This window comes from Chroicocephalus ridibundus, chromosome 2, assembly GCF_963924245.1.
Source record: "Chroicocephalus ridibundus chromosome 2, bChrRid1.1, whole genome shotgun sequence".
NCBI lineage: Eukaryota > Metazoa > Chordata > Aves > Charadriiformes > Laridae > Chroicocephalus > Chroicocephalus ridibundus.
Window position 1 is genome coordinate 52,939,342 of NC_086285.1, and position 14,694 is coordinate 52,954,035.

The 14,694-nt window shown below is 41.6% G+C and overlaps 1 protein-coding gene across 2 annotated transcripts in view; it reads left to right on the forward strand.

Moving 5' to 3' along the window:
• Window positions 1-14,694, forward strand: part of MATCAP2 (microtubule associated tyrosine carboxypeptidase 2) — a 33,479-nt gene that overhangs the window by 17,017 nt on the left and 1,768 nt on the right. The window contains exons 3-7 of one of the 2 annotated variants that reach the window (XR_010069886.1): window positions 2,056-2,199; window positions 4,362-4,494; window positions 5,687-5,992; window positions 6,510-6,607; window positions 11,098-12,467. Coding sequence is in view for 1 of the 2 variants with exons in the window: in XM_063325501.1 (XP_063181571.1) it covers window positions 2,056-2,199; window positions 4,362-4,494; window positions 5,687-5,992; window positions 6,510-6,607; window positions 11,098-11,259 (843 nt within the window). In the remaining variant the exon portion in view is untranslated. Of the gene's footprint in view, window positions 1-2,055; window positions 2,200-4,361; window positions 4,495-5,686; window positions 5,993-6,509; window positions 6,608-11,097; window positions 14,395-14,694 lie in introns of those variants that run through there. The other variant, XM_063325501.1, reaches the window with a different exon arrangement.

Below are 14,694 nucleotides of genomic sequence, written 5' to 3' on the forward strand. Positions count from 1 at the left end.
ATGTCACTAGGCCCCCAGTGGGTCCAGTGCAAGTCCCTGTCCTGCCTGATAGTACTGCTGGAGTTAGCACGGTGGCTGGGGAGTTTTGGCCACACAGGAGGCAGTGAGAGGAGATGGGGTTCATGTGACAGCACTGGGTGGCTTTATGGTGAGCCTGTTTCTACCAAAGCCATTCTCGTGAGGCCACGTGCGCTGAATTTTTGGCCAAGTTCTGTGAGTAACGTATAGCAGTGCTGCATATTGCTTCAGGTGTCCCTGAAGAACCGGTGGTATAGCTCTTGGAGTAACCACAGGCTGATGTTTGTGACAGATTTCTGTTTATGTGTTTATGCTTCACTTTCTGATTCACTACTAAAGCTCTCCAGAGTATTCCCTCTGCTCCCATGTAAATAAAAACTTGCTGTGGAGGCTCATGTGCAGTGGGAATAGAGATCACAGCAGTGAGACACAGTAGGTATGTTCTTTGCTTCCAAATTTCTTAACCCCCCAGAACGGCAGCCTTCTTTAAGGTAACCCTTTTTTTTTTTTTTTTTTAAATCTGTGCTAAGGTAGTGAATTATGCTGCTTTCTTCATTCTTGAAAAGGAAATTCAGATCTGACCAGGAGGTCCTTCAAATTTAGTAACAAGTATTAGAGGCAGACAAAGAAATAGTAACATTAGGTGCAGTATTTTTTTGGCATTCTGGTAAGTGATATTTCTCTCATCCAAGAGCTACAGAACTTTAAGAATACATCTAGGTAGCATTTATGGCTTTCAGTAGCAGTTACTCAGGGTTGCTTAGTTTCAACTTGAAAATAGTTGGAATAGTAACTCTAACTATAGAATAGTTAGTAGCTGTGAGAGATACAAAATGAATCCTATTTTTGTGGACAATAAGCCAATCTGACAATGTCAGAAACACATAGCTAGAAACAACAAGCATGTTATCAGCTTCATGCATGGATATAAGTGTACAACATAAAAAGAGATTCAGTCTGCAAGATTTCCGCTTCATAGGTAGTGGTGTTTGCTAGCAAGAACATTTATTTTTCAAGGTAATATCAATAATATTTTTTTCTCTATGAGACTCTTGGGAGTTTCTGTTATGATACCTATGAAGAAAGCCATTCCCTGTAGCTGGGCTATGGCTGGGCAAGAAATTATTCTATACCGTATTTTCTTTTAAGGGTGTGAAATGACATGTTGGGAAGTAGATTACTGGGAATGAGCATTTAGCACCCCAACAATAACATCTTCAGCATGCAGAGTTTAGATCACTTTATAGGCATCGTGCTCTGCTTTCCACCCACAAGGGACTACTTCTAGCCGCAATATCTAAAAAAATTGTTGATACCACTTTTTTTCTCTAATGAAACATGCCTCCTTCACTTTGAAGGGTTATAAAGAAGTATTATACTTTAAATTAAAGGTTTAAATGAAAGTTTCTGTGAATAAAGTTTCTGTTCCCTCTCCTCCTTTCTAAATCAGACATCCATGGCACAAAGGATATAATCATAAGGAGATATTTTTGGTAGAAATATTTTTGTTAAAATTATAGTTACACATCTGCTTAATCATGGTTCAGCATTCCTTAATTAGAAAATACCAAGAAATGAAGCGAGATGACAGTAATAATTGATCTTTATAAAATTCTTCGGAAAACCATAAAAAGAAACATAGTGACAACTTAAACTGCAAATATGCTTGTAACCTATTATGTCTGATTTACAAAGCAGTTGTACAACATTCCCAAGGTTAAAGAGAAAATGGGTGTTATTTTACTAAACTGGTAATCATCTGTGTTGTGCTGATGTATGTGGGTCCAAGATGAGTTGATCAGAATCTTTTTTCAGTACTTTGGCATTAACGTACGTCTGAAGATGATATAAATTGATTATAGAGTGTGTTAGCCTGTATCTAATGACTAAGGTTTGGTACTGACTCCCAGTGAGTTAAAAAAAGAAAAAAGATTGAAAATAAGAGAGAGAGATTGAGAGGGAGAGAAAGAATACACGTGCTGCTCTGAAACAGGGGTCTTACTGCATTCATATTTGCTGTGCTTTTGTTTTTTATAGTCCATTAACATTATGGAGCGGACATTGCAGAAATATGGAAGCTATGAAAAATTTGAACAGGCCACTGGAGGCAGCTTGCTGACCAAAAGTCGCATCTGGAATCACGTCAGGAAATACATGGTGAAAGAAGGCTGTCTTGGTGAGGTAAGTCATACGCTGGATCAGGAAAGAAACATTTATGTAGATCTTAGAAATTACACATGGATAGACTCGAGAGACCATTTGGGAGGCCTTTCCTCCATAAGTACAAGAATATTCCTTACATCATATTTTTCTCATGGCTGCGCCCAAATTTTTGAACAATTGAAATGTTGCAAATTCCTTGTGAACACTTCATCCATCTCTCAGAGTCTGTTTCCTGATTCATATATGCTTATTCTTAAATTCACCTCTTTTGGGAGTACCCAAGAATGACACCCTTCCTTCCCTCCTTTTGTCAGCTACTCAGAGACTAGCACATTTCCATTTATTCATCAGTTCTGCCATCCGTTCCCTTGTACCAAATTATTTACCCCAAAGGAAAGAGAGTTAAGAAAAGGCCAAGAAAAATAAGCAGCAGCCCAAGAGGCTGATTTATAAGAAACAGTACAAATGAAAGTGACATAAATGAATAAAAATGTCTGGAAGAGTTTGGCTTGTTGAGTTGGTTTAAGTGCTGGTTTTTCCTGACTTTCACTTTCTAATTTTTTAGAGTCCTGTGCAAAAAAACCCCTTATTTCCTATATTCAGGATTTTAAAAGTCCAGTTTGACTTAGTTACATAGAATTGCTTGGAAGAGCAGATGAAATTGAATGTATAAAAAGACAATTTTTCCAGGTGAAAACACCAGTTGACACAGTGCAAGATTTGGATGAGATCGCTGACAGCGAGCAAGAGGAGTCTGCAATGGGAGATCAATAGACAAAAATCAGTTATGGGAAACTATGTTTAATTAGTGAACTTAATATTATTAGAAGAAACCATTAAACTCATCACACCTTTTTGAGTGACTCTAATTTGACACTGATATCAGACTTTACTTATGTTTCTAAGAGTGAGATTATAAAACGACAGTTTAGAGCAAGCAGAACAAAATTACTTTTTTTGGTCTTTGCTGTGCTTTTATCTCCCTTTGCGTTCATTTTTGCCTGGGTTTGTCCTCATGGAAGCAGGAACCTACACCTGTGATGAACATCCCATGTCCTTCTTAATGAAATGCTTTATTTTTTCTGCAAAAGTACGGTTAATAAATTATGGTTAGTATGGCCTAAAATATTATGAAAATACTCTCTCCAGTTGGAGAGGTGTTAATAAAGCTAAGAGGTACCAGTACTTTAAATGCTTTAGGGTTTACCTTTCTTTCCTGCATCTGAAATAAGGGGTTTATGGCAGTGATTGTTTGCTTTTCAACTTGGAGTTGGATGGTGGGGTTTGAGTTCAGGGAAGTGTTATGTTGATGCCTTTGATCCCTGATTTTTTTTAATCTTTTTTTTAACTTTGATATTAAAAAATGATCTCTCTTGTAGGTACTCTCCCTTGTACTCTTCTGAGCAGTACTGTGGGGAGTTTCTTTAGGCATTACGTGAAGAGGAAAAGGTGCTTAATCTTCAACAAAGAGCATTTCCCCTCTTCCTCCCAGTCACTTGTTTAAAAACTCTTTTTAAACTCAAGTAACAAAACATATCAATATGCTTTAATTTCTTTCTCTGTCAGTTTTTGTTTTGGTTACTAGTTTTACAAGAGAAAACAGGAAAACAAGAACTACATGCCTGTATAAAAGAAAACAATTCCAGTATTTTAATATATTTCAAGACTGCATCATGTATCAGGAAACAAAGTACACAGTGCTTCCCCCTCTCCTTCATATGGCTTTAGAATTGCAACTAAAAAAAGGTTTCAGACTGTTAAGTGTATAGATACCCAGTCAATTCGTAGGCGTTTATCTAATATTTTTCAGTTCTCAGTAATACCAAGATAATTAGACACAGCTGAAAAAACTTAATTTTCTCTATTTTACTCTGCATTTTATTGCCCTCCCTCCCAATCTAGTCAATGTTACCGTATTAAATTTTGCAGTCTCATATCTGTCTGTCTGAACTCTCATGCTGAGTCCCACTAAAGTCTGAGGTTTTGTCATCAGCCCAGGTGATGAGGATAGGTGACTCAGTGGAGTCAGAAGTGTCTCTCATAGGTGATTGTTGGTAGCGAGAAAGAGTTGTGAAGGGCATGGGACCAAAGAGAAACGCAGTGCTGGAAGGGCCAAAGGAAAAAAGCAGGAACAGGAGCGAGAAGAGAGCTCTTTGCTACCTGAACTCTCTCATCTTCAGATTGTGGTCCATCTCACGGAGGACCTGCTATCTCGAGCCTCAATGACAGTGGTGAATGGCCGCCCCACTCTCACTATCAATATCTCCACTGCGCGAGAGCACTGGCTGGAAGGGATGCTGAGACATGAAATTGGTATGAGCATGACATCAGTTCTTCAGGCAAAGGGGGGTACTTGCATGCATTCTTAATTATTTTGCGATGATGGGCCAGGCACTGTACATGTACCGAAGGAGGGAACGTCTGTGTCTAAAGAACCTGTGCTGTAGGTGTGCTAAAGGGAAGGAGAAACCTATTTATCACTGCACCACATAGTGGAAGGAAGATAATCCACTTGAGGGTTCCTACCCTAATGTAAATTAGCATTTTAAGTCAAATCAGATCGAGTTTTGAATGCAGTCTACTAACTAGTCTCACTTGCTGCACTGAAGTTCACATGCTGAAGGAATCTTGGAGCAGGCAAAGTGTAATCCTTTCAGATGATGGTAGCCCAGAGGCTATGCTCCAGGGCATACCTTCTGTGCTGTCACTGCTTTTGTTCATTAGACCAACCTAGAGCTAGTCTGGAGTGAAAAAAAAAGGAAACAAAAATACCGTGACCTTCAACCTCAGCACCAGCCATTTCACTTTACAAATCTGCTTCTGTTACGCTGCACTGCTTGCAAATGTAGGCATGCTTTAGGTACAAAGAATTTACTCAACAACCCCTAAACAGTGCAAGATGGCCTTGGTTTTGCATTACACAAAGTTGGCCCAGCCCCATGGAAAGTTTCTACAAACTTTTCAGTGAATCTGTTCAAGTTAAGTACATCAAAACTGGATAAACTTGGCTAGTGAGTGAATTTCAACTGAAGAATAAGCCCTGTGATTGCCTTGCAGCACTGTTACTCACATTGTAAGGGGACACAGCCTCTTCCAAGGCTGCAGAAGGTCTGTTTAATCACCTTCAAGAGGCAACATTTCTGCCCCCTCACTTGGATTCTCCTTCCTTCTGCTTGCTATAATGCATAGCCTATGCTACAGGCATTCAGCATGTAAGACACTTGTGAAAATTCCTTGTCGTGGATTTGGGAACTCACCTCCTGCTGACGTTTGTAGTCCTTAGGCATTTTCAAGAGTCCTACTTGCAGTCAGCAGGTGAATAATTGCACCGTGTATCTACCTCTGCCAAAATTCTCTGTTGTAGACAAGGCTAAAGTTGGCACTTTTCCTGGTGCCCAGTCCTGCCAGTTCAGAGTTTTGAAATGGGCAGCTCCTTCCATATTTTATCCCCTTTTTCTAATTGTTAGATGCTGCTGTTCTAACTCACATATTCCTTTCTTTTCAGGAACTCATTATTTTCGGGGTTTTAACAACAACAGCCAGCCTTGGTGCAACTGGAATGGACGTCGAAAACATGGGTTAAAACCAATCAATCCTACAGAAGAGGGGCTAGCAAGCATTCACAGTGTCCTCTTCCGCAAAGACCCTTTTCTTTGGAGGGCTGCCCTGCTCTACTACACAGTGTATCAGGCCAGCCAAATGTCCTTCAGTCAGCTTTTCCAGGACGTGGGGAAATTTGTCAAGGACCCCAATACGAGGTGGGATTACTGCGTACGAGCCAAGAGAGGGTGGACTGACACATCACAACCAGGTGGGTTCCCTATTTGTCTTCCCTATTTTTGTACTTCAGAAGGGAGGTTTTCAGAGCTCCTTCATCATGTCACACCATAAAACCTTTGCAGAAGGTGGAAATGGGACTCCGCGCTTTCTGAAATGAGGCAGCAGGATTTCTGCTATTGAGAACAAGGCTGAAAATGCACATCCGTGAGACTTTCAAACTGAATCAGTAATTGATTTTTTTTTTTTGTTGGAAGTGGGAATGTAAGTTGCGAAACCGTGAAAAAGTTCATACTCACAGTTTGACCTCCTTTCATGTTCATTACAAGAGATGTAATATTGCTGTGAATATTCACGGACACCGTCTTCTGTGTTTGATTTCTTTCTCTGGCTAGTGGGTTTAGCTGTCTACTTGGTTTTTGGGAAGGTTTTCAAAGCCTGGGATATAAATATCTTGTTTTTAAAAATAAAATTGTTCTGCTCATAATGGCTTCTGAGAATATGCCTTGAACAAACCCTGAGAGAGTGCAGTGTATCTTGATTCCTTTTAGGCTGTTTCAATAAGGATCAGGTGTACTTGGATGGCATCCTCCGAATCCTGAGATACAGGGAGTCCATTGATTTCCATCTTCTGACAGCCCTTGGAAAGGTGAGTGGACTCATTCTCACCGAAGGGTACAGTTTTATCATTCCAGCAAGCCTGCCTGTGAAGAGCTGTGAGTCATTGTGCTCTGTTTTACTTTGATCTAGAAACCTCTGTTCTGTACAGCACCTTGTATTACACAATGCAAGTTACAAATATTTGGAGGTCCTAAAAGTTTCTCCCAGCTTTTCCTCATTCCTCACTTACCAGATTAAGATTTTACGGTCATATTTATCAGACATCGGTTTCCTCCCTTTACAGGGTACTACCTGACTTGCAGTACAATGGACTGCCTTGGGCCAGCGGGACAGGTGCTAGATAAGGTGGTGATAGTAGTAGAAAACAAAATTAACCATTTGATGCTAAGGCATCTCCTTCCACCAAAAGAGTTTTTCATCTCAAATTCCTCTCGCTGATGTCACCTCTGATGATTTTCAAAAATCAGGGTTTCTTTTTTCCCCAGAACACATGGTATTTCTACATTGACAGAACATATTTTATGTGCACTCTAACTGTCATTGCTTGTTTGTTCTCAAAATCTTACTAAGAAGCACAGAAACTTTGCCACGCTTCCTGAACCAAATCCTTGGATCAATACGTTTCCACAGTTCATAAAGCAGGGTTCGTACTCACATAAATGAGGATTCAAATTGATGTTGTTATACTTTCATTTAAAGCGGGCATACCAACATTTCTGCTTACTTGGAAATCAATGGGTGATAAAGGGAAGTGGCATATTATGATAGAGGGGTTTGGTCCACATTTAAGAAGTTTTTCCTTTAGTGTTAGAAACATCCGTATTGGTGAGCAGAGCTGCTTAGGTAACTGAACCAAGTTAGGAAGCTCTGAAAAAAAAAAAATATCGCACTGTCAAATAAGTCTCTGCAACTTTATTTTCTGAAACTTCCTTTTGCTTTAAGCCTGCTTAACTCTACACAGCTTCTGTCTGCTAAGCTACTGAACACACAGTGTTCCTGCACTGCTTTATCCCTTTCTCTCTTCAGGGAGTCTGCAGGATTGTCAAGCCACTTCAAAAATATAATAAGTCATTCCTCATATAATTACAGATTCCACTATAATCCACATGGCAAGGCATCCACATTAAGGGTCTATAAGCAATTTAATTCTAGCAGTATGATAATTTATAAATGCTTGACTTTATAAATTCTGAAATCAAGGGTTCTTAAAGTCTATTCTGAATGGTTTTGCTGCACGCTTCTTCTTCAGTCAAACTGAAAATTTTTATATAAGAGCAGTGCCTGCTCTTAGCATCACAGACCAGTTGAGGTCTGCAGGGACTTCGCAAGATCATCTGGTCCAACCTCCTGCAGGGTCAGCTAGAGCAGGTTGCCCAGGACCATGGCAGGGTCAGCTAGAGCAGGTTGCCCAGGACCATGTCCAGTTGGGCTTTGAATATCTCCACTGATGGAGACTCCACAACCTCTCTGGGCAACCTGTGCCAGTGTTTACCACCCTCACCATAAAAAAGTGTTTTGTGTTCAGATGGAATTGCGTGCATTTTAACTGGTGCCTGTTGCCTTTTGCCCTGCCAGTGGGCACTACTGAGAAGAGCCCGACTCCCTTGTCATTCCTCCCCATCAGGTGTTTATACACATTGGCAAGATCCCTCTGAGCCTTCCCTTCTCCAGGCTGAAAAGTCCCAGCTCTCAGCCTTTCCTCATAGTCCAGTCCCTTAGTCATTTTAGCGACTCTTCACTGGCCCGCTCCAATATCTCCATATGCTCTCAGGAAAAACAAGTTCTGTGACCATTGAGAAACATGAAACTTGCACTGAGATCCTGCCTGTGGTTGTTACAAGTTTATCCCCACTCTAAAGGGTGATTTATTTGTTTGTTTAGGGCGGAATAGGAGGATCAGGTTGTTTCAAAGGGAGTGTTAAGCTCGGCTGGTGTGTCTTCCAGGTTAGATGAAAAAGCACGGGATTTAAACATAGGGAAGCCCAGCATTTATTGGGAAAATTTTCATTGCCTTTTGAAGATTCTCAGTGTTCTTGTATTGTAACAAGCAAGCTCACCTTTCTCAGCGTGCCTACCTTAGGCGTCTTTTCATTGCAAATAAAATAAAGCTATAAACATAATAGGAAATGAAAGCAGTCAACTGTACTGCTGACAACAAATCTGCTTTAGTAGGTAGTTAACGCAGTTGTAAAATCAGAGCACTGCTTTCTCATGTGAGTGTGTTTAAGATGTAGCCATGCTGCAGTTTCCTGTTCTCATCCCAGTGCTGGAGATCTTCCTGATGGAGGCAGCCGTGCCTCTTTGATGCTTCTGACATTACTTACAGTGTAGAAGAGAGAGGTGCCTGGAGCCAGAACATGTGCAAGCTGTTCGGCATACCTAGAAATGACTCAGGAAAGAGCTTGAAGCCTGAGAAAAGGTGCCTTAGGGAAGGAGCAGTTTTAAAACTTTGCAGGAAAGAATCGAATATGGGAAGCACTGCAAAACATTCGTGTAATAATCGCATGCAAGTAATATTAAAGACAAATAGAATACAGATATTGGGTGCACTTCAGTATAGCATAACTACCAGAGTTTTAAAAGGCAAAACCAGCAAAATGTCACCTACTATTGTGTTTCCCAAGAATATGAACACATTACAAAGAGCCTAAGTAAGCCTGTTTTAGCATTAGTCTTTTTTACCTAGTACAATGATTTTAATTACACCTGGTAAGGAAGACAACCTGTTGCCACAGTAGGATGAGGTTATGTTTTTGATCCTCAGGATGTCAACTTTTATCATTTTTTAGTAATTGCAAGGACTGGGAAAATACATCTCATTCAAACCATACCTTGGATCACAGATAGGTACCTGTTTCTTGGTTGCAGCAGTAACAGAAACCCCTGAACATAAATATGAGGGGGAAAGGGTCCTTTTTCTTTCCTTTGTTTGGGAGGAAAAGAGGTAGAATTTCAAGTTTGGACAGGAGGGAAGGGCAGTATTTAAACTCGTTTGGTGCTGTGTCTCCAGACTGAGAGGCGATGGTATGATTTTGTATATATCTACTTCTAAATATATTGATCAGATGTAATGCCGCACCATCTTCAAACAGCAGTAGCTTAGTGACTTGAGTAAGCCTCACCATGGGTGTACGTTCATTTTTTTTAATCAGGATGCGGCTCATCATTGCAGATAGAAAAGCACACATGTGTACTCAGATGTAAATTCATTCTCTTTGTGGGCTTTATTCCCATTGTCTTCTGTGAAATGTGCACCCCCATGTCTGACCGCCTGTATGGATCAGTTTTAACAATCTGGTTTACACCATTCTGTCTTTCCAGAGAGCCCTTCCATGACCCTTACACATTGGTGAATCATTCATGCTCACTTTAATCTTTTCTGAATAGAAGCGATCACCAGCTAAGAGGGCAGGCTGTTTCCAGGGAACCCTGACCCCATGGTGTTCAGCTCCTTAGAAGAAACATGGGGTAAAAAGGTTGGAAGGAGCAGGCTCCACACTCAAGCCACCTGGCACAAACCTGCTGTGAGGAAATAGGATGTGCCAGTTACTAAGCACAGCCAGGCTTGTGGGTTTTGCCAGTACATATGCTTCTGGCTGTAGGGTGCCCAGAACACGCAGCTTGTAGACAAAGCGGCAACCACACTAATTTCATCACACTGGATAAGTGCCCACAGAGTCCTGTTCTGTGCTTGCAGGGCAGCTTGTGTAGTTACCGCACAGCCGAAGCATTCGTCCTTTCGGGACCATCATTCACAACACCTTGAGCTACTGTGAGCACAAGACTTGAAGTCTTAGCTCATAGAATCATAAGACTATGGAGAAAAATCTCAACTTTCATTGGAAAAAAAAAAATCAATAGGCCCCCTCAGTATCTGGAAAATGTTTGAGAGCGTCACACCTATACCCAGAAGACTCTGATGCCAAGACGCAAACTGAATCTATTGAATGGGAAAAAAAATAAATCAGGATGCTTAAGGGTTGCCCATGGTGTAGTTAGTTACTAGAGGTGCATTTTAATTTAGTTTCGCATAAGCACATTTGCAAGTGAAAATGAAAACATCAGAGTTCAGGTCAGCTGTCACCATGCCTTTCCCAAAGCTGGACCCTGCCTGCTTTCTGTGCCGTGCCTGTCCTGCACCCCCTTTCTAGTTCCTCAGTCTTTGGCGTAGTGTTTTTTCCATTCTCATATCAATCCTTCCACCTCTTTGAGAAGAGGCTTCTTTCCCTCTCTATTCCTGCAGCTGGTGTAGGTCAGTCTCATTCTTTCAGGTTCCTATAAGTCTGTTCACTGATTGAATCAAAAGCAGAATCAGGAAGTATGGAGGCATTTGCTAAAGTTACATTTTTTTTGCATCTTCCATTGAAACACATGGTTACTTATTTTTTCAAAGGATTCTCACAAGCTTTTAACTCCCCTGCTCTGAAATCTTTTCTCATCTATGAAAGATAATTTAGAGCCACAGCAGGGAAGTAACAGGGCTATAGTGCGAAATTAACCCATGTCCTTCCCTTACAGATCTCATATGAGGATGTGGACCGCCTGAAAGGATTAGCCGTGATTGAGAACATGAGGGTACCACACTTTTTGCAAGACCATGCCCGGTATATGGAGCACTTGGAAAAGATCATGGAAGTCAATGAGCTGACTGACGAAGAGCTCCAGGATCTCATAAATTAACAGTAGCAGCCCACCATTCACTTACCCTCTGCAATTGAGGATGCAGAATTGGACTTCCCAGAGCTTGCAAAAATGGATTTATGAGGGGTGGGGCGGGAGGAAAGGGTGTCCAGAATATATGGAATTCAGAAAAAGTCCTCTCTATGTTCCTTTTGCATTGTGATTATATAGTGATTATTTTTTAAAGGGTTTGTGCATTTTTTTAAAATTTGGCTTAGGAATTCCTTTGCAGTGATCTGTCCAATCATCTACTCTGTTTTATATGCTAGGTATAGTCCTTGACACTGTCTTTTATAAGATACTGCCTTTTCCCACACAGGTTTAAAGGTGGAGGAAAGGAGAAAGAAGAGAAATTCCCCCTTAGTTCACTTGTGTTTTCCCTGTCTTTGGTCACGGTTCATAGAAATAGAACTGCTGTAGATTATGCTACATCGCTGTCTGTGTAACAATTTCCCATTTAGTCATCATTGCAATGAAAAAAGAAAATTTAAAAACACAGTGCACAGAAGCAGGTCTTTGTGCCATGGGATCAAAAAAAGTTTTGAGTTCTTTTTTTACTGGGAGACTTAGCATTAAAAAAAAAAAGTTGGTATTGCTGTTTTAATGACTGTAAGCAGGTAGAAAAGTTATCCCCCTTTATCCCCTCAAAAAGTTAGTGTTCTACATCTTTATCTGTATAGTACATGTTTCAGGAAGCTGAATAATGGAAAGGGTCTTCCTTCTTTGAGGACAAGCATAGCATGCGTAGGAAGTTCAACATGGCAGCGTTTTGGAAGAAGGATCAAGCAGAACTGTGATTTCATGACTGAACATGTTTTAAATAAATTCAGGAACATGGGGACATGATTCTGCACAGCATGCAGCACCACTTCTCTGGGTCACCTGAGCCTACAGAAGGTCAAGTCAACTTTTTGAGCAGTACGTCCATGCTACAGCAAACTTGAGCTTGCAGAGCTTGTTGAAGAAACAAGATGTGAATGGGGGGAAGATTCACAAGTGTCCTATTCCTGTGTTCCAACAGAAGTGCTGCACCACTCTGAAGCAACCTTACCTCTGTTTTAATTGCCGGTGCTATATCCAGAACCAAGAAGAGAAAGCAGCTTACTGTAAGGCATAGCTTAGATGACACAGGAGAACTTGCTACATAAACTACATTTTCTGATTCCGGAGTATTATGGAATTATCGAGGCAAACAGAGTCTTGCACTTGTAAGTATTCTGACAAAGGGTTTTGTTTTAGTAGGCAGCATTTTACCAGGGCTCCTCTAAACTCCCGGGAAGCAGCTATGGTAGGAGAGACTGGGCAGGAACTAGTGAGAGCCTTGGATGGTGCTTCTGCCCTTTCTTCCCCTTCTGCCTTGGCCCACTGGTAACAGGCCCGGCTTTGGATAAGGCGAGAAGATGGAGCCAAGGTTTCCTCCACACCACATTTGCATGGACCTCAGCCCTGATATCCCTCCCTCCCCACTTACCCTGTTCTTTAATGAAATGGATGGAATAACCCTCCCACCTTATGGCAGGACATTACCAGCCATGACAGCAAAGTCTTGAGAACACATTTTCTGATCCAGAGAAAAATCTGTGAGGAAAAGCTCTCAGCAGGCTGAGAGATCTGAAGGTTTTTGAATAATCCCATAAAAGCAGCTGCCTTTTAGATAGTATTGCTAGTGTGTCTGCAGCGGCTGGCTGGCCAACTGCTTGAGGAAAAGAAAATGCGCTCCACAAGCATAAATTTACTAAATTTGGGTATTTTCAAGGCAGGGACCAAGAACTGCTCACAGCAGCAGCCTTAATTTTGTATTGTCAGTGTTGTTCATGAGCTGAAAGCCTTTCAGCCTCTGTATGCTAAAATAAAAGCCCCTTTTCTCTCCTGCCTCCCTTCAGGCTGTCTGGTTTGATCACTGATAACTTTGCCTGCCCAGCTTTGTTTTAGAGCCGTGCCGAGCAGACACGGTGTTGCAGCAGCCTGACAGGGACCCTTTGCAGTCATGCACTCACGTGCTCCAGGTTTTGGCTCCTTTGCCACAAGCAGCAAGAAAGCCACACGTGGCTGATGTCGAGTCAAAGATTGCAGTCAAAAGCTGTCTTTGGAGTAAATCGGGCAGAGATTGTTTGAGCTACGCCACGGAAGAATCTGGCTCACTTTGCTGATCCAGAGATATGTGAAAGGGCCGGTTCTTTATGAAAAGGATAAATTTGAACTGATTTTTTTTTTCTTAAAAGAGAGAATTCCCTGTCTTCCAGTGATTTCTATGTAAGCAAAGTGCTTTTTCACCGCCCCCTGTAGTAATGTCTTATAATCTAAGTGTAGGTACGCAACATGTCATTGAAACCAGGGGGCTGTGCCAGTCACCCTGCTTTGCCACAAAGCACCATGCCTACGTCCCTTCCTCCAACAGCCAGTTGATTCTTTTGCCACTCTGTAGCCCTCAACACTACTACAGGCCTTTTTGCTTTACTCAAAGACCTGCATCGTGTTTTCTTCAAAGCAGTAGGTGCCATTAAACTTCTGCTCTTCGTTATTCTAAGAAATAGATTTGCCTTGTGAAAAGTCAGTCTGGAAGCTGTCAGTAGCAAAGTAATACCGTAGCCATAGAGGAAGCTGTCAGCTTCTGTTTTCAGCATCAGATTTATCCTTCCTCCTTTGTAAAAGCGTTTCAAATTTTGAGGCGTAGCTGTTGTAAATTTTCCACTGTGAAGAGGCTGGTTACTAAGTCATGATCCTGAAGTTGTGTAATAAAATATCTGTACAGCAGCGCACGTGAGCTCACATCGCTGCACGGTTTCATGGTGTCCATGATGTGATGGCAGCCTTTCCTATAGCAGTCTGGCGCAGTTGCTTTGCTGTGTGGTGCTACTTCTACATTATTCCTATACAGAAACCTGGTCAACATTGAAATGGGGAGGCTTTTCCACCAGACCAGTTTTAAAAGGCATTTTATACAACTTTTGCAAATAAAGTTAAATGAAAGAATGACAGAGATGAGGGTACTGAAGTGTTACATCGTGTTGTGTGAGAGCGTTACTCTCCTTCAACAGCATTGGCTCTACAGCTAGTCGGACGTCCCAAGCTGTGCATGGAAGAGATGGCTTTCTGACACAGTTTTGAAAAACATGACTTGGGGTTGGAGTCATGAAGGGTTGGTGGAAGTTGTACATCAGGTATGGCTCCTTCTGCTCTGTCAGCAGGCCGGGCTGCACAAAACCTTACACACCCTCCCTTTTTTAAGGAGATGGTCTGAGGCACCATCCGAGCCACTTGGCTACAATGCGTTTTTTCAGTACCATCCACGCGGGAAATGGCAACTCCAAATGTTCCACTTCATCACTTTGATCCATCCCACCATCTCCCCCGCTGCTTCCTTTCAGGGCTCTTTCTCCCCATCTCACATTATAAAATGTGCTTGCCTATCTATCTCCAGGGAGTCCCGTCACC